Genomic DNA, 20,837 nt, shown 5'->3' with positions numbered 1-20,837 from the left:
AACCTGTTTTGATCTTGCTTCCCAGGAAGTCTGAAAGAGACGTGGGCAATATCTGAGACTAAGTTGCTTGGACTCTCAGCAGCCTATTGAGAACCCTGTGTGGCAGTGACACAAATGATAACAACTTCATATTGTCTTATCTTATCACGTCTCAGTGCCTCAAAACCCTTTATGATAAATATATAATACTTAAATTTGACATAGAACCTTTTCACATCAAGAGATTGTTTCAGAGCGTTTCATACGTTTACTGTAGATGAAGTGACTGTATGTCCCATAAACAGCCAGGAATGTGTGTGTGTTTTTCTGTACGCATTTCTGAGTTTTACTGTGTGCGTGTCCTTTTTCTGCGTGCGTGTGTGTATCTTTTTATATGTGTGTGTCTTTTTTCTATGTGTGCCCGTCTTTTTCTGTGTGTGTGTGTGTGTGCGCGCGTGCAGGCACGTGTGTATCCCTCTTTTATCTCTGTGGGTGTGTCTCTCTTTTTTTGTCTATCTGTCTCCCCATTAGAATCTTTCTTGTCTTTATTGTAAACTGTGGTAAACTTTCACCTCTGAATATCTCTTGTTCTGAGTTCCAAATACACTGTCCTCTGTACACTCTCCTCCTCTATACACTCTCTTTGATATACACTCTCCTCCCCTATATACTCTCCTTCGATATACACTCCTCCTCTATACACTCGCTTTGATATACACTCTCCTCCTCTATATACTCTTCTTCGATATACACTCTCCTATATACACTCTGCTCCTCTATGCACTCTCTTCTATACACCCTCTCCTCTGTACACTATCCTCCTATATACACTCTCCTCCTATATACACTCTCCTATATACACTCTCCTAAATACACTATCCTATATACACTCTCCTCCTGTATACACTCTCCACCTCTGGACATTCTGCAATATTCACACTCCTCTATACACTCTCCTTCTGTATACACTTTCCTCCTATATACACTCTACTCTTGTATACACTCTCCTACATACACTCTCCTATATACTCTTTCCTATGTACACTGTCCTCCATATACACTCTCTTCCTATGTGGAGTCCTGTAGCTCAATAGCTAGAGCACTCGCTTCGCAAGCGAGAGACCCTGGTTCGATTTCTGGAAGGGTGAAATGTTAAATAATAATAAAATGGTCATTTTAATCATTGACCGTATGTGGGACATTGGCTGCCACGTTTCACCTAAAAAATATGCAGTCAATTCACTTTATAGTATATTCTGTGAAGCGCTTTGAGATGTCTTGAAGATGTGATAAGGCGCTATATCAAATGCAAGGATTTGCCTCCCTGTCTCTGACTCGAATTGAATCATCTCTTAGCACCGTGGAGCTCCTCACCTCCCTCAGGCTGCCCTTCCTCCCACACTCTGCGAGCTTTCAAACCCCAAGTCACCTAAGCACTGCTTAATTTATCTGATTATGTCATCGTAGTTAACATAATCATGCAAAGAATCAGAGGGGAGATTAGAAAACATTTCTTCACACTGGGGGTGGTTAGAATGTTCAGCTCCCAAGCAGAGCAGGCTCACTCAGTCCTGGAAAAATGTTTTGAGACGTTCCCCCAACATGAAATGCCCTATATTACATGAAAATTGGTGATACTAATAAATAGTATATACATTTGACACAGCTTCTTTCACACCGGGAGAGTATCCCAAATTGCTTCGCACAATTTACTGTAAAGTGGAGTGACTGTGTTTTGTAGTCGAACGCAGCAGCCAATTTACGTCCCACAAACAACAACGTACCACAAACAGCCATGTAGTGAGTGATCAATTTTAATTGAAGGTTTGTTGGCCAGGATATCAAGAGAGAGAAACTCCCTTCTCTTTTCAAATAGTCCCGTGGGATCTTTAACGTCTATATGAACAGGGCCTTGGTTTAACATCACATCCGAAGGACGGCACCTTTGACAATGCAACACCCCTCAGCACTGTCCTGGAGCGTCAACTGGATGATATGAATTCACAAGGTGATGAGGGGAAGGAGAGGAACCCTGGTTCCCTTTGCGAAGGCCATGATGATAACAGAGGAATGACAGCATATTCACACCCTGGGTCCTGGTACTGCGTGACCACATCTCGTTCACTACGCCGGAATGTTCCATAGTGTGGGTTCATGCAGTTCGCTCGTTCAAACAATTGGTTTTGAAAATCCCTGTAATCTGGGCTCCCGAGGCCCCAGTGTGGCAAACGTCTCCATCAATAACAATCCTCAATTTGCGGAGCTTTCTTAATTGTCTGATAACTGAAATTGTACTTAATAATCTAATTGTCCAGGCCTTTGGGTGTCATTAACAATTCAAGAGCTCAAATTACAGAGCTAATTGTACAGAGAACAGTTGTTTTACTTCTCTACAAAGCAAGAACCGCATCCAGTTTCACGTGTTTTCTTGGTCACATCCTTCACTGGATGAACAAGACACTGACCTTGAGTTCACAGCCTTCAAAGGTAATAACAATAATAATAATAATCCTTGCATTTGATAGTCTTATCACACTGTTGAGATGTCTCAAAGCGCTTCACAGAATATACTGTAGAGTGAATTGACTGTATATTTTGTGGGTGAAATGCAACAGCCAATTGCACACAGCAGTGTCCCATGCACAATCGTGGATTGAGTAACCAAATTTTTTTAAAAAAGGGATTATTACCCCCGGAAAGCAATCCGGCAGTCGACTAACAACCGGGTTCCTACTTATTGCTAGGTAAACAGATGCGTGTGGAGTAAGGAAACTTGCTTAAGGTTTCGCGCTGCCCGGGAATCGAACCCAGGTCCTCTCGCTTTCAAGGCGAGTGCTCTAACCAATACGCTACAGGGCTCCAAGTGGCGGTAAACAGTGAAAGGGTTTGCAGAGGAATGCAGGAAGACAAACAGGCTTGCAGCAAGGCCAGATAGATGGCAAATTTTGTTTAATGTAGCAAAAGTGACTGTCAGCCTGGCTCAGTTGGTGGCACTCTCATTTCTGAGAAAGCAGATTGTGGCCCCTTATCAAGACTGAGCTACCGTCCTTTAAGCTTACAATCTAGGCTGACACTCCAATGCAATGCTGGAGGAGCACTGTGTTGTCAGAGGTGTCGTCCTTCAGTTGAGACATTAAACTGAGGCTCCTTCTGCTTGTTCAGGTCAACGTTAAAGATTTGCTACACGAAAAGAGAAGGGAGTTTCTCTTTCCCAACGTCCTAACCAACAATCCCCCCCACCCAAAAAAATTGGTCACTTACTTCATGGCTGTATGTGGGACATCGCTGTGAACTAATTGGTTGCCACATTTCCCTATAATTACACAGTCACTATGCTTAGCAGTAAATCCTGTGAAGCGCTTTGAGACATCCTTCCGATATGATAGGTTCCGTATCAAATGCAAGGATTATTGATAACTGTGGTCCCTTTAGGTCTGCCATGTAACCTTACACACAGATTTAATGATGTCCTCATCAAGGGAAAACCATCTCCCAATATATGCACACGGGCATTTATCGGGAGACGTTTTCCTTGATGACGAAGTCTTCGGGTCCAGGCTATAATCCAAATTCAGGTCCAGGGCCTTAGTCTGAGTCTGCCTGGAACTGTGCCTGGGCCTTCATTGAGTCTACCTGGACCTGAGAATCGGCCTTGCATTGCCTGGGCCTAGCCTGCCTGGGCCTAGCCTGAGCCTGGGTCTAGCCTGTCGGTGTCTTCCCTGACAGAATGGCGTCTTGTCTCTTAAGCCAGCTTCTTTCATGTCAGCTCATTTGCATGTGGGGCATCAATTAGCATGTTTGTTGAGGCTAATTGAATGAAACTCAATCACGGATCGTAATTGCTCGTCTGTGAGAAGAAATGACATTAAGGCAGCTCATTAAGTGATGGCAATAGATGCAACATAATTAGCAGCGAAATGTAAAAACAAGCAGCAACACAGGAGCAAAGGAGTGGATTTATGCACCCGGTCACTTCTCATCTTGATTTGTTCCGAGAGACAGCGAAATTCTACACGTTACATTGGGGGAGGGGGAGCATTTTGGAGAGGTGGGGAGGCAAATGATAATTAACCATGGAACATGCAAACGGCCTTGCAATAACTTCTTTCAAGCTGTTCCAGGGCACAGCATCTCCACCGACCACACTCGGGAAGAACTGTGTCAAGTGGTCTCCAGTGACTTGTTAAGTGTTGTTTGAGCACTTTGGTTTGAATTGCCCTTGTGTCTTGTTAAGATGTTTCTGTTCTGATCAGCGCTCGGCTCCAAGTGACACCATTGATTACAGAGACGACATTTGCACATCAAACCCACCGCTTGCCGGCTCCTCACGCTACGTCTCCACTGGGTTTAGTATCTGCCTGACGGCCGTGGCCTGCAGCCCCACACGCACTCTGCCGCTGCCAACTCTGAGGGTAGATTTGCTCTTCAGATCTAGCAGTTGCAAGTCTTTTGTTTTCATTTTCATAAAACATTAAGTTCACCAATAAGTAAATGTCCTCAGGACTTTTGGTTATGATCTCGCAGTCTGGGCTGACACTACAATGCAGTGCTGGGGGAGCTCTGCATTGTCAGAGATGTTCAACCAAGGTCCCGTCTGTGCCTGTTTCAGGTGGCAGTTAAAGATGCTCTAGCAATCTTGGCAAAAATAAGGGAGTTTCTCTCTCCCGGTGACTTGGCCAACAATCCCTGAGATAAAATTGGTCACTCACTTCATGGTTGTTTGTGGGACATTGTTGTGTGCAAATTGGCTGCTGTGTTTCACCCACAAACATTTAATGTGTCAATTGAATGATGAAACCTCTGATAATGCCGTGCTCCCCCAGTACTTCACTGGAGTGTTGGTCAATACCTTGAGTTCAAAGTCCTGAAGTGGGGCTTGAACCCCCAACATTCTGCCCCAAAGGTGAGAGGACTACCAACCGAGCCAGGCTGACACCGGAACGGGTGCTGGGAAAAGCCAACAATTTGTCTTTGTCGAGCTCTTCTCACACAGAATAAACCTAGGGTTCAAAGCCCATTCACAACAGCCATGGGGAATCAGACAGTGTGGTGAGGAGGAAGCAGGAAATCAACCAAAAGTCATAGCCAGAGAGAATGTATGGGATCAAGTGGGCGGGGGTGATTTATGTTGGGCGGGCATGTCTGGGGGAGGCAGGTGTGTCTTGCAGGGCAGACAGATTGGGGGATGGGGTGTGCCCAAACCATGTGGCACTCTTGTTTTAAAATTCCTCCACTCTTCTGCACCCCCCTACCTCTCTGACCTCCTCCCTCCTCACAACAGTGCCCGTTGCCTTTGCTCCACCGGGTCTGGCCACCTCCTTGTCCCGCGAATCTTCCACTCCACCATTGGCGGCCGTGCATTCAGCCACGAAGCCCTGAGGCTCTGGAGCTCCCTTCCTCACTCCCTTCGCCTCGCGCCCTATATAAATCCAAATTGTTGTTGTTGTTGGCACAGCCACAGCAGGGAACAATGGTTTAAGACTGAAGGCTTGGCCACCGATTGAGGGGTGAGGGGTGAGCATTGCAGATCAGAGTGCAGGGTGATAGGGGGGAAGGAAGTTAGGGTTGGTGGAGCAGAAGTTTCAGAGGAGGGCAAGATGGTGAAGGATTGAGCATCAGGATAGAGAGAGATGGTCAGACCAGGAGCATCAACAACAATAATGTAGTTAAATGCTAGTGAAAGATGACTCAATGTTATAATAATAAAAATAATCTTTGCATTTGATATAGTGCCTTATCGTGTCGTTAGGATGTCTCAAAGCGCTTCACAGAATATATTGTAAAGTGGATTGACTGTATTTTTTGTGGGCGAAACACGGCAGCCAATTGCGCACAGCAGTGTCCCACAAACAGTCTTGGATTGAGTAACCAATTTTGTTTTTTTAAGAGATTATTACCCCTGGAAAGCAATCCGCCAATCAACTAACAACCGGGTTCCTACTTATTGCTAGGTGAACAGAGGCATGAGGAGTAAGGAAACTTGCCTAAGGTTTCACACCAGAATCAAACCCGGGTCCTCTCGCTTGAGAGGCGAGTGTTCTAATCACTGCACTACAGGTTTCCGCATATCTGAGATGTCTGATCTGAGATGTCGCTGGGACAGCTGTAAAGCAGCAGCATGTGAATACCGAGGCTGCTTCTGACAGCTTTTCTCCTTGCCTTGCAGGATTACATGCAGAACGTACATGGTAAGGAGATTGACCTGCTCAGGACCACGGTGAAGGTCCCTGGGAAGCGGCCACCCCGAGCTATCTCCGCCTGCGCCCCCATCTCCAGTCCCAAAACCAACGGCCTCCCTAAGGACCTGAGCAGCTTGCACATCTCCCAAACCTCCGGTGAGTCCTCCCTGCGTCTGGCTCCTGTTTGGTCTGATCAACCACGCTGGCTTGTGAAACAACCTGGATCTGTAACCTTGTCTCAAAGAATTGGAGACAGAGTCACAGAGGCAGATTTCTTAACCAGTTTTGGAAGTAGAGATAGAGAAAAATAATAATAATTCTTGCTAGTACCTTATCACATCATCGAGACGTCTCAAAGAGCTTCACAGGATATACTGTAGAATGGAACGACCATGTATTTTGTGGGTGAAATGCAGCAGCCAATTGCACACAACAGTGTCCCACAAACAGTCATAGAGTGAGTCACTGATTTTAAGTAAGTATGTATGTGTCGCCACTGCCTATACCTTGTCTGAGTGCAGGTAGTGTGGAATGCTGTGTCAATGAGGGGCTTTGCAGCCTCTTGCAGTTCAGATCACTGGTCAAACAGCGTCTCACATGCAATTGGAATAGCACCCTGTATTTTCAGCTATCTGGGAGCTGAACGGAGTGTGTATGACCAGCGGAGAGAGTGTTGCAGTGTGTTTGTGTGTACACATTAGTGCCTACTTACGTACATTAGTGTGTCTGCCTGTATTTTAGTGTACAAGTGTGTGTGCATGTTAGTGTGTGTATGTTAGTGTGTGTGTATGGTGTGTGTATATATTAGTGTATGTTAGTGTGTTTGTGTATGTTTGTGTGTGTATATATGCTAGTGTGTGTGTATATTAGTGTATGTGTTTATAAATGTATTAGTGTATGTTAGTGTGTGTGTATGGTGTGTGTATATATTAGTGTATGTTAGTGCGTGTATATACATTTGTGGGTGTATATATATTACTGTATGTTAGTGCATGAATGGTGTGTGTATATATTAGTGTATGTTAGTGTGTGTGTATATATTAGTGTCTGTTTGTATATATATTAGTGTATGTTAGTGTGTATGTTAGTGTGCGTGTATATATTAGTGTCTGAGTGTATGTTAAGTGGACATTTTTTTACATATCTGAGGAGCTGCCATACAATGCTGGGAATCTAGTTTAAAACTAACTGACATGTGTGGAAGATCTTCCAACAAAAGGCAGAAACTTGAATTCATTCAAACCCTCCCTTCCTGTCTGAATTCCCCTGCTGAGTCTTTTTTGTTTGCTCTTTGTTCCTCTCGGTAACGTGTTATTCATCAGGTGACCAGATTTCTGATTCGCCCACCAGGAGGAACATGGGGGTGTGGGGGGTGTTGCTCATTCACAGGGAGAATGACTGAACAATATTTGCCTCCTTTTAAAAATAACATGCCTGGCTGTGAGTAGTGTGTCAGCCTGGCGCAGTGGTAACATTCTCGTCTCTGAGTCAAAAGGTGGTGGGTTCAAGCCCCACGGTGAGATTTCAAACCACGTAGTCTAAATTGACACTCCAATCCCACACTGGTGGTGTGTTACATTGTCGAAGATGCCGCCCTTCGGATGAAACTTTAAACCGAGATCCCACTGGCTATGGGAGCGTCGAAAAGAGAAGAGAGGTTCTCTCTCCCAGTATCATTGCCAACAATCCCCCAAATAAAATTGGTCACTGCTTGTGGAACATGGCTGCTTGTGGAACATTGCTGCCACATTTCACCCACAAAATACACAGTTTTACAATATATCCTGTGGAGCGCTTTGAGATGTCTCAACAAGGTGATAAGACTCTAAATCAGATCCAAGCATTATTATTATGGAGCCCAGTAGCTCAGTGGTTAGAGCACTTACCTTGCAAGTGAGACACCTGGTTCAATTCCAGGCAGGGCGAAACCTTGGGCAAGTTTCCTTACTCCATACGCCTAATAATAATCCCTCCAAAACAAAACAATAATAAATTGGTCATTTTCAATCCACGACTGTTTGTGGGACACTGCTGGGCGCAATTGGCTGCTGCGTTTCACCCACAAATATACAGTCAATTCACTTTACAGTTTATTCTGTGAAGCGCTTTGAGACGTCGAGAAAACGTGAAAAGCGCTATATCAAATGCAAGGAGTATTATTATTATTATTATTATGTGTTCCCCTCCTCGAGTGAGGAATGAATATCAAAACCCAGTTCTCCTGCAGCAGGTGACTGGCCTGTTCACGGCTCAGTTCCACCACAGGGGACGACCCAATGACTACAGCGTTGGATGACTTGCTGACATTAATCTGAATTTACCATTATTTGTGCAGAACGAAAAACCACCCTCCAGCACGTTATTAGCTTATTTATATTGCTTCTTGCCCCGATCGATAAACCGCGTTGTGCCTTTATGTCATTCGCCTAATAAAACACACCCCACTCAGACAGGGTGACCGCTGACTGCACCGGACTTCTTGTTTGCTTTAATGCTGAATTTATAAAACGAACATTAACGGATGTAAAGTTCACATGTAACTTCAGATCAGTTAGCACTTGCACTGCGCTGCGTGTTGTGAATGGAAAACATCAGACCCCTCCCCACACACACAGTCACAGACGCACCGGTCATGCTGCTTGCATGTGCACACACACGGACACTCTTGATCTCTAACTCTTTCTCAAGTATGGACGCAACACACTGTTGTTTCTCACATGCACGTGCTCTTATTCTCAAGCACACACATGCACTCTTTTTCTCACACATACAGTCGTAACTAATTCTCACACTCAAACCAACACACACACTCTTTTTCACTGTCACTTAAACACATCAGACACTCTCTTCTGTTTTGTCTACTCCTCATTCCCTTGCACACAAACTCTTATGTCTTTATTTTTACATCACACATTCTCTTACTTTCACACTCATCTGTGTCCTCTCTCGTACACACCCACACTCTCATCTGTTTTTCTGTTTCATGCTCACCCGCACACTCCCTCATCTGTCTATTTCTCTCTCGCACTGTCACTTACACACATGCTCACTTTCTCCCTCGTATATCACTTTCTCTCACACTGACTCACACACACAGTCTCCATCATATCTCTCTCTCTCACACTCTCAGTTACACACATGCTCACTCTCTCTGTCTTCTTTCTCTTTCTCTCTCACTTACACACTGTGTCTTTTGCTTATGTACATACACACACGCACACATAGTGCCAGCGAAGGATTATACACGTAACAGTGTTTGATATCTAAAAGCCAGAGAATGTAAGTCCCCTCTGTGCTGACAGTAAGGACTTTGTCCAACCCATAAAACCAAAATAATAGCATGAATATTCAGTGACCTAGAATACTAATTATTGTCATGAATATTAATGCGATCAGACTTTCTTTCCACTCAGTCGGTTCTGAAGCAGCCCATAATGAGAGCAGTTACGAGCGACTGTGGCCACATGACAGCGGCTGGGGTAATAGGGATAGCTTGATTAGCGCTGTTTGCAGAGATGTGAGGGGCCACGTGCTTGTGGGGGTGGGTCTCCGCTGCGTTGTCAAGCACTGGAGACCGTCCGCCTGACTCGGATTAATGAGGCCTGAGAGTGCGTTGAGAACAGCGGCATAAGTTTGATCTAATGCGATCAGTCATTCTTCCCTTGACTGACAGACACAGGGAGGTAATTGGCTGTACAGAGGAGCAGTTCACGGGCACTATTTAAAGAAGCCATGTCCCTTTGTGTTGTGTTGCGTCTGTTACAGTTCAACATGTCAAGAATGAAAGACCCGCTAGAGTCAGAAAGGGTTCTTTTTCCTGACAGGATATTTTTTCATGTTAACTCTGTTGGTTTAAGAGCCTCTTAGAGTCAAGGTGTTAATATTCAGATGGCATGATAAGAGAGCGATCAGCCCTACTAAGGCTATTTGCTTTTGGTTTCATTCTGCTCTGTCCCTGCATAATCTTATCCTCTCACCCTCTTTTCTCCCTACACCAACCCACCCCCTATCTGAACACCGCTCATACTGTCCACCCACACTCCAGGTCAGCTCCAGCACAGGTTAAAGACAGAGTAAAGCTCCGTTGACACTGCCTGTTCACACTCCCAGGTCAGCCACAGGATGTGTTGTTAAGTCGATTGGTGGATCACTTTTCCAGGGGTAATAATCCCTTCAAAAAAAAAAAATTTGAACACTCAATCCATGACTGTTTGTGGGACACTGCTGTGCGCAATTGGCTGCTGCATTTCACCCACAACATACACAATCACTACACTTTACGGTATATTCTGTGAAGAGTTTTGAGATGTTTCAATGACGGGATAAGGCGCTGTATCAGATGCAAGGTTATTATTAATATTATTATTATCTTTAATGCCAGCTGAACAGGCAGAACAGGGGCCTCAGGTTAATGTCACGTCTGAGGGACGTGACCTCCGACAACATAGAGTTTACCCCAGTACTGCCGTACGACCCACCGCCTTATGCCCCATAGGCCAGAGAGAACTGGGCTTGTGCGCAGAGAGGATAGGAGCCGTGAATCGTGGTCCCAAGCATTCTCTTTGCGTTTGGTTTCTTTCCTTGATTCCAAGTGCCCAGTTTTGACAAACAGCTGCCTCTCTGGGATAACCCTGGGAGAACCTCTGTGAGCAGCACATAATCGCATGTAACCAGCGCGGGAGGCTGCAAGGAACAAAATGAGTAAAATGCTACAGTAAATGGAAGGGACAGATTTGATGAGAAATAATGGGTGTTGTTTTTCCTGCTGCAGTCAGGGTCCTGGAAATGTTCTGCACATGTGATTCAGGGCTTTCCTTTGCTGTCTCTCGCTATTTCATTTGAATGAAGGTTCAAAGAGTTCTGAGCACGGTTTATGTTTTACCCAATGATAATGACCGACAGGAGACGAGTGCAGTGCTCTCTCTATCTCCCCCTGACTGTGGCACTCTGTCCTCCCCCTGCTGAATTTTGGGGGGATTTGTTGGCCAGGACACCTTTTGAATTGTGCCACGGGATCTTTAAGTCCACCTGAGCGAGCAGACTGGATCTCAGTTTAATGTCTCATCTGAAGGACGGCACCTCCGACAATGCAGCGCTCCCCCAGCCCTGCACTGCAGGGTCATCTTAGACTGTAAGCTCAAAGTCCTGAGTTGGGCTTTGACCCCACAACCTTCTGACTGAGGCAAAAGCATTACTGACTGATCCAGGTTCACAGATGTATTCTCAGCCATTGAAGGCCACTTGTTTTGGCTGTTGTGGGTCTGCCTGCCTTATGCTGTTGTTTGATGACCCTGGGAGACAGGTTTGGAGGGAGTTGATGGGGGGTGGGGGGCGGGTGGGGGGAAACCAGTTTAAGTGCTGTAGTTACTAAAAATCCATTTGCAAACAGCAGAGCGAGTGCTCCCTGGTGTCGCTACCGGTTGCAGTAGATGTGAGTGGTCAGGCACATCATTAGACGCCTGATGCATTTAACCTTTTCCATGCCGAGCTCAGCCAAGGGCACAAGTTTCATTGCTTCAGGACCTGCGTGGCAGCCTCAGGAGAGGATTAGTGTTAATAATAAAAAATAATAATCATAATCCTTGCATTTGATATAGCGCTTTTCACGTCTTCTCGACGTCTCAAAGCACTTCCCAGAATATGCTGTAAAGTGAATTGACTGTATATTTGTGGGCGAAACACGGCAGCCAAATGCGCACAGCAGTGTCCCACAAACAGTCGTGGATTGAAAATGACCAATTTATTATTGTTCTGTTTTGGAGGGATTATTATTAGGCGTGTGGAGTTAAGAAACTTGCCCAAGGTTTCGCCCTGCCAGGAATTGAACCCAGGTGTCTCGCTTGCAAGGCGAGTGCTCTAACCACTGAGCTACAGGACTCCACGTTAGTGTTAAGGATAATGTGAGTGTAAACAAATTATACTGTAAAGGGCAGGGTTCATAAATGTTAATAACAATCCTTTTATAATAATAAAATTAATACATCAGGAGGATGCCTCAAAGCATGAGCACAATTGCACACAGCAATGTCCCATGAACAGCTATGAAGTAATTGACCAACTTAGTTTGGGAGATTGTTGGTCAGGACAGAGAGAGAGAAACTTTTTTTGAATAGTGCCATGGGATTTCTCTCTCTCTCTCAACCACCTGAACAGGCAGACGGGTCTCATCTGAAGGACAGCACCTCTGACAATGAAATCCCCCCCAGCTCTGCATTGGTTACCTGTGGGGTCCCCCAGGGATCCATCCTTGGCCCCCTCCTCTTTCTAATCTGCATGCTCTCTCTTGGGGATGTCATCCACAGACATGAGGTACATTTCCACATGTATGCAGACGACACCCAACTCTATTTTTCACCTCTCTTTGCGACCCCCAGTCCCTTGATGTTCTGTCAGCCTGCCTGTCAGACCTCAGGGACTGGTTGAGCGCAAATTTCCTTCAGCTGAACGTTGACAGGACGGAAGTCATACTCTTTGGCTCTCGTCAACATCTAAAATCTCACGGCTCTCACCTCCTCCACCTACCTGACCTCCCCCTAAAACTCTCCAAACCCGTACGCAACCTAGACGTCAGGTTTGACCCCCAATTATCCTTCCTCCCCCACATCCAGTCCCTCACCAGCACCGCTTTCTTCCACCTCCGACGTATCGCCTGTCTCCACCAATATCTCACTCCAAAAGCGGCTGAAACCCTCGTCCATGCCTCTGTCACCTCTCGGCCGGGCTATTCAAATGCCCTCCCCTCCACTACCATCCACAAAATCCAGATTATTCAAAACTCTGCCGCCCTCATTCTCACCCAAACCAAACTCCGCTTCCCGATCACCCCAGTCCTTGCCAGACTGCACTGACTCCCTATCCCAGAGAGGATCGATTTCAAGATCCTCACCCTTGTCTTCAAATCCCGCCACTCCTCCGCACCCCCCCTACCTCTCTGACCTCTTCTCTCCTCAAAACAGTGCCCGTTGCCTTCGTTCCTCCGGGTCTGGCCTCCTCCTTGTCCTCCGAGTCCTCCGCCGCTCCACCCTCGGTGGCCGTGCCTTCAGCCACTATGCCCCGAGGCTCTGGAACTCCCTTCCTCACTCCCTTCGCCTCGCCCCTTCTCTTCCTACTTTCAGGTCTCTGCTGTAGGCTTTTCTTTTCGACCGCGCCTTTGGTCACCTTCCTCCCCCTCCCCCTGGCTGGGCCCCGGGATCCGTTACTGTGAAGCATTCTGAGACGCCATCCGGCATGGAGGGTGTTATATAAGTTCAAGTTGTTGTTGTTGTTGTTGTTGGAGTGTCATCTTAGACCATGTGATTCCAAGTCCTGGCATGGGGCTTGAACCCACAACCTTCTGACTCAGAGGCGTCAGAGCTACCACTGCGCCAGGCTGACACACATGAAAAGTAAGTCATTCCACTCATTTGCCCCATTCAAGTCCCATTTTGGGGACTCTGAGCTCACAGCCCAGTCAAATGCCTAGTGCAGTGTTAGGGGAATGCTGCGTTATCAGCGGTGCCGTACGTCAAGTGAGACGTTAAACCGAGGCCTCGTCTGCCTGTCCAGGTGGACATTAAAGATCCCAATGTACAAAAAAAGAAAGGATTTTCTTCCTGTGCCCTGGCCGACATTCCCTCGGATAAACGTTGTTACCTCACTTCACGGCTGTTTGTAGGATGTTGCGATGGGCAAATTGGCTGTTGCATTCGCCTACAAATACACAACAATAACAACAAATTACATAGCATCTTCCACCTCAGGAGGACGCCCCAAGGAGCTCGACAGTCAGGGAACCGCACCCGAACAGGTGGTTGGGATCGGGGAGGGTGGAGGGTAGAGAGCGTAGGGGTAGGAGTGTGACCAAAGGCACAGTTGAAGAGGGTCTTGAGATGGATCTTGAAGGAGACAAGGGAAGGGGCGAGGTGGAGGGACTGTGGAATGGAGTTTCAGAGGGTGGGGCAGAGAGGCTGAAGGCCCGCTTGCGAATGGTGGGGCGGTCACGGCAAGAGACTTGGAGCAGGCCAGAGCCCGCTGAGCGGAGGGAGTGGACAGGTTGGTAGGGGATTAGGAGGTCGCAGAGGTAGGGAGGAACAAGGCCAGGAAGGTTTTGAAGGTGAGGACCAGAATCTTGAACTGTATCCTCTGAATGATGGGGAGCCAGTGCAGTCAGGTGAGGATGGGGGTGATGAGGTCATGGAGCTGGATGGATGATGATGTCACCAAGGGGGAGCATGTAGATGTTAAAAAGAAGAGGACCAAGGACAGAGCCCTGAGGGAGCCACACATGTCGGTGCAAGGGTTGAAGAGAAGGCGAAAGTGGAGACAGTGGGAGAGGCAGGTTTTGAATGGCAGGTCCATGAAAGGAGAGGGGGTGAAGGAGGATAGAATGGTCGACAGTGTCGAAGGCAGCAGAGATGTCAAGGAGGCAGAGATAGCCCTGGTCACAGATGGACAGAGTGTTGTTAGTGACTTTGACAGTCAGCACACTTCACAGTGAATCCTGTGAAGCGCTTTGAGACATACTCCCAATGGGATAGGTACTGTATACCAAATTTAAGTATTATTATTATTGCGTATGTTAAAGGTGCCCTAATATTATTGATAAGGGAGTTTCTCCTGGTGTCCTAGCGAAAAAACAGTTTGAAGGGCAGGAAGAGTGATGCTGCTGTGGGTCAGGTCTGGCTGTGCTCCCAGCTTAATCATAGGGCCGATCACCTCCTGGTTCATTCAGTGACTGACTGCCTCTCTCTCTCTGCACCCCGACAGGTAATGTGACACCGACCGGCTCCGCGTCTCAGATGGCAAGTGGGATCAGTCTGGTCTCCTTTAACAGCCGCCCTGAGGGCATGCACCAGCGCTCCTACTCCGTCTCCAGCGCCGACCAGTGGAGCGAAGCCACCGTCATCGCCAGCTCTGGGATCAGCAGCGGTGAGCGTCGCAGCCTCCCGGACCCCCAGGGAGAGGGAGGGGAAGGGGCGGGGGGGAGACAGTCGAATCAATGGTCACATCTTTCGTTTTCACAAATTTAGATTTAAATTTAAAACAAACTGTCCAATTAATGTTATGACTCGGCTGCACTGAGATCTCAGATAGAAAACCCGCTGTTCAGAAAGCGAGAGAGAGACGCTGTCCCTGGAAATCAATATCTCTTCACGACTGGATTGTCAGTCACAACCAATACATTCCTGCCAGGGCTGATCCGGTATGTGTTTTGTCTGTCAGATACAGGTGACCATGTTTCCCGAATCCAGAATCGCTCAGTTGAAGTGTGCTCCAAGCTCTGTGTGATTGGACAGCTGATCCTGGAGAAACACTAGCATGTTCCTCTCCCACTCCCCGTTTATTACTGGACCTTTCCTGGTGCAAGCCAATTCATGTTGGATCTCCTGGGATGGTCCCTCCAAGCACCAAGGAGAGTCAGTTGAAGAGGCAAACAAAGAGGGAGATGAGGAAAAGTAAATAAGTGGTGTATGCCTTAATCCCTTATTGATTCGGATGAGCAATGGTTTGTCAGCCAACATAACTAATACACGCTAAACCTGCCTTTATATCACGTTTAAAGAGAAATTAGATATTGATATTGCATACACTTTCACTTTGTTAATTGGAAAGAATGTGAAGGAAAGCCAGTAATTCGTTCCAAAGGAAATGCATTGATCAGTCATTGGAGGTGTCAGCGGTGTAACAAATATACATTTGTGTTACTGAATTATTGAGCGCAGATCATGGCTATTGACTGGTTCAGTCTGCATCCTGTCTTTTCAAGCGCTGCTGGTAATCCCCAACCGAGAAGCCAGTGGCTCTCTTTACCAAGAGTTGGTCTTGCATTCTCGTGATGTTTTGTACGTGTTAGCCTGGCTCAGTCGGTAGCACTCTCAGCTCAGAAGGCTGTGAGTTGGGGCTTTGAACACACAGCTCAGACTGACTCTCCAGAGCTGGGGAGCATTGCATTGCCGACCTTTGGATGAGACGTTAAACCGAGGTCCCGTCTGCCTGTTCACGTGGACGTTAAAGATCCCATGGCGCTATTCAAGAAAGGAGTTTGTCTTCCGACATCCTGGCCAAAAATTCCCCAACTCAGATAAAATTGGTCATTCGCTTCATGGCTGTTTGTGGGACATTGCTGTGCGCAAACTGGCTGCCCAGTTTCCTACAAAACACGCACTCACAACACTTTACAGTAAATCTTGTGAGGCGCTTTGGGTCGTCTCAATGAGGTGCTAACTTGCTGTATCAAAGACGAGGAGTATTTATTGATAGAACATTTGGTTTGTGACCAGTGAGAGATGCGGCCAGTGAGATTAAACTCAATCTCTCACTCAGCACACATAAGAACAATTCATCATTGCAGCCCAGCTCGGATCATTAAAGACTAAATGTGCCTGGAACCAGAACGGTTACAGGGAAATCAACAGACAAGTGTCACTGGTTGAGCTCGTGTGGGGCAAGTATCAGGGATCATTTTTCTAATTAAGCTTAGGCTTGTGTAAAACATTGCTCACCACTGGATCACATATATGTTCTGTGCCTGTACGTTCTGTGCCCTGCCCGCGTTACACCCAGCGATCAGCAGTAGTCCGAGTCTCATGGTGTTGGTGAGGAGGAGCTCCAAGCAGGGGAAGGCCTCTCAGACCTCAGGAGCACAGGGGTGGGGGGAGGGGGTTTGTTTCTACAAACCAAAACTGCCTTCGTCTTCCCCAGTGAGCAGAGCTTTTGTGTGTAACTTACAAAAGCAGCGGATATTTTGGAAGCTGGAGCGTTTTACTATCCTTATTAAGCAGCGATTGTTGTTCCCCAGGGCCCAGGCCGTTTAAGGAGATCCCGTGTATCATTAGATAAATGGAGCTGGAGGAGGCCGAGCTGAGAAGTAAGAGATGCAAAGTTAAATTGTGAGCAAAATACTGCCGAGAGCAACGAGCCTAGTTCCCAGTAACTAACTGCCTGTGTAGATTTATCACAGCCTCATTCGATCCAAGGCTCAGACTCCAATACACCTTCCACTGTTTATCATGCTAATGGTGTCACAGGCACTGAGCGCATCAACTTATAACAATTTGCAAAGGGGTATTTGCCCCGTCCCTCAGTGAAAAGGCAGTTTGATTTCCATCGTGCAATGTTTTATAAACTAACAGCCAGTGACACTTGTCTGTTGATTTCCCTGTAACCGTTCTGGTTCCAGTCACATTTAGTCTTTAATGATCTGAGCTGGGCTGCAATGATGAATTGTTCTTGTGTGCCAGGGCTGAGCGAGAGATTGAGTTTAATCTTCGGTTATTATTTCCAGCCTGTGCTAACACCATATGCAGTAAATTGTGCTTAGAGAAGTGGAGTGGTTGGTGAGCTCAGTTCTCCTTAATGTGTTGCAAAGAAAGATAGAGAGGATTCTATCCAGCTCTCTCTCTGCCAATATATCGATTATATATGGAGTCCTGTAGCGAATAGGTTGCTCGCAAGAAAGAGAACCAGAGTTTGATTCCTGGGCAAGACGAAACCTTAGGCAAGTTCCCTTACTCCACACGCCCCTGTTTACCTAGCAGCAAGTAGGAGCCATGTTGTTAGTTGATTGGCGGATCGCTTTCCAGGGGTAATAATCCCTTAAAAAAATTGTGGTCACTGAATCCACGACTGTTTGTGAAACACTGTTGTTTCACCCACAAGCATACACAGTCAATTCACTTTACAGTATATTCTGTGAAGTGCTTTAAGACGTCTCAACAATTGATCTGACCAGCAACAACGACCACTTGCATTTATAGAGCGACCTTCACGCGGGTAGCAGTAGAGTTTCAGAGCGCTTAACAGTGGTGTGGTTTGAAGCCAAGCTGGAAAGGGAGGGGAGGTAGTCGAAGGAACGGTTGAAGAGGAAAGTCTTCAGGTGTACTTTGAAGATGGGCAAAGAGGGGGCAAGATGGAAAGATTGAAACAGGTAGTTCCAGAGATTCGGGGTGTAGTGGCTGAAAGTATGGCCACCAGTTGTGGAGTAGAGGGGATGGGAGATGAGCAGAAACCCTGATCCAGCTGAATGGAGGTGGTGGGTAGTGGAATGGGATGTGAGCAGATCAGAGAGATGGAGAGGTGACAGGGCATGAAGAAATTTGAAAAGTGAAAGTGAGGATCTTGAAACCAGCAGGTTTTGTCCTGAGCACATTCAATGTGTATGTTCCCTCCTTCCCCCCTTCAAAGACACGTACTCCTTTGACCACAGTTTGGATCACCTTCTCCCCACCATCCCCCTTGGCTCCCACCCCCGGCCCGGATGCCCAGCCAGTCCTGTTATGCACTCCCAACGTGAAAGGATGTGTACAAATGTAAATTGTATTGATCTAAAACTAGGGGTCATCGTCTCCGGATTAAAGGTCAGCCCTTTAGAACTGAGTTGAGAAAACATTTATGGAATTGTCTATCCCAGAAGGTTGTGGATGCTCAGTCATTGAACATATTCAAGACTGAGATTGATAGATTTTTAAAAGCTAAAGGGATATAGGGATACAACAACAACAACAAAATTACATTCATGGAGCGCCTTTCACATCAGGCTAGGGCAGGTAAATGGAATTAGGTTAGAAGATCAGCCACGATCTTACTAAATGACGGGGCAGGCTCGAGGGGCCAAATGGCCTACCCCTGCTCCTATTTCCTATGTTCTTATGTAGGTTTCATTGCATCAGCCCGGCTCAGTCACACAATCACCTCTGGATCAGGACCCATGTCCAGACTTCAGCTCACAGTCAAAGCTGACACTCCAGTGCAGTGCTGGGGGAGCGCTTCATTGTCTGTGAAGTGCAGTGACTGTGTATTTTGTAGTCAAAAGGAGAGGGACAACTGGCCCAATAAGAAGATGGTAAAGCTCCGTCTTCCTCACATGCACAGATGAGCACACACACACATAGCACACACACATAGCACACACACAAACACATAGCACACACACATAGCACACACACACATACATAGCACACACACCCACATAGCATACACACATAGCACACACACACACATAGCGCACACACACACACACACATAGCACACACACAAACACATAGCACACACACATAGCACACACACATAGCACACACACACTCAACAACAACAACTTGGATTTATATAGCGCCCTCCACGCAGGACGGCGTCTCAGAGCACTTCACAGTAACGGATCCCCGGGCCGAGCCAGGGGGAGGGGGGGGGAAGGTGACCAAAGGTGCGGTCGAAAAGAAAGGTCTTCAGCAGAGACCTGAAAATAGGAAGAGAGGGAGCGAGGCGAAGGGAGTGAGGAAGGCAGTTCCAGAGCCTCGGGGCATAGTGGCTGAAGGCACGGCCACCGAGGGTGGAGCGGAGGACTCGGGAGACAAGGAGGCCAGACCCGGAGGAACGAAGGCAACGGGCACTGTTTTGAGGAGAGAGGAGGTCAGAGAGGTAGGGGGGTGCGGAGGAGTGGAGCGATTTGAAGACAAGGGTGAGGATCATGAAATCGATCCTCTCTGGGACAGGGAGCCAGTGCAATCTGGCTCGGATTGGGGTGATCAGGGAGCGGAGTTTGGTGCAGAGTTTTGAATAATCTGGATTTTGTGAATGGTAGTGGAGGGGAGGACGGCGAGGAGGGCGTTTGAATAGTCCAGCCGAGAGGTGACAAAGGCATGGACCAGGGTTTCAGCGGCTTTTGTAGTGAGGTATTGGTGGAGACGGGTGAGGCGTCAGAGGTGGAAAAAAGCGGTGCTGGTGAGGGACTGGATGTGTGGGAGAAAGGATAATTGGGGGTCGAACCTGACACCTAGTTTGCGTACAGGCGTCAGGTTCGACCACTCATAGAACACACACACGTAGCACACACATATAGCACACACACACATAGCACACACATTCATGGCACACACACACACAGCACACAAACTCGTGGCACACACACACACATGGCACACACACTCATGGCACACACACATAGCACACACACACATGGCACACACACATAGCACACATGCACAAAAATAGCACACACACGCAAAACACACACACGCATAGCACAAGCACAAAACACACACACACGTATGCTGGGCCCTGTAAGATTGCACTCTGTGCCTGGCAATGCTCGTTGGCATTTGTGGTGGTGTGGGGGGGAGGGAAGGAGAGGAATGTTAGTTGTGTGGGTGAAGGGCAAGTGGGAATGTTAGTTTGTGTGTGAGGGGGAGTAGTTGTGTGTGTGTGTGTGTGTGCGGTGGGAGAGCAGGTGTTAGTTATGTGTGTGGGGTGGGGGCGGTGGAGGGAGCATGTGTGCGTGTGTATGGAGGGAGAGGGAGTGTTAGTTGTGTCTGTGTGTGGGGGTGGAAAGGGTGTGTGTGGGGGGAGGGAGAGGGAATGTGTGTGTAGGGGCAAAAGAGGGAGTGTATGAGAGGGGAGCGGGAGTGTTAGTTGCTGTGTGTGTGTGTGAAGGGGGGAGAGGGCGTGTTGTTATGTGTGAGGGCGGAAGAGGGGTCTGGGTGGGAGAGGAAGTGTGTGGGGGGGGCCTGTTAGTGTATGTATGTATGTATGTATGGGGGGAGGACACTGCCGCAGAACATCTATAGACCAGCGCCAGCTGTGGCCAGTTGTACTCTTTGAACTGCATCCTTGTCCAGATGGTGAGTCTGACTGAGAGCAGCTGCAGATGTGCTGTGAGGCAGGCTCCAGCTGTTGTGTGAGAGGCATCAAGATGGGAGGAGCTATTGC

At 47.3% G+C, this 20,837-nt stretch overlaps 1 protein-coding gene across 1 annotated transcript in view; it reads left to right on the top strand.

The window, feature by feature from the left end:
- agap1 (ArfGAP with GTPase domain, ankyrin repeat and PH domain 1) overlaps positions 1–20,837 on the top strand; it is a 159,644-nt gene that overhangs the window by 54,204 nt on the left and 84,603 nt on the right. Inside the window, exons 10-11 of the mRNA XM_042336078.1 lie at positions 6,146–6,314; positions 14,904–15,065. Of these exons, the coding sequence (XP_042192012.1) occupies positions 6,146–6,314; positions 14,904–15,065 (331 nt within the window). The remainder of the gene's footprint in view (positions 1–6,145; positions 6,315–14,903; positions 15,066–20,837) is intronic.

The sequence above is a fragment of the Callorhinchus milii genome, unplaced genomic scaffold (assembly GCF_018977255.1).
Source record: "Callorhinchus milii isolate IMCB2004 unplaced genomic scaffold, IMCB_Cmil_1.0 Scaffold6, whole genome shotgun sequence".
Classification (NCBI taxonomy): domain Eukaryota; kingdom Metazoa; phylum Chordata; class Chondrichthyes; order Chimaeriformes; family Callorhinchidae; genus Callorhinchus; species Callorhinchus milii.
Note: the sequence above shows the minus strand (reverse complement) of the source record. Positions and strands in the feature narration are given on the sequence as shown.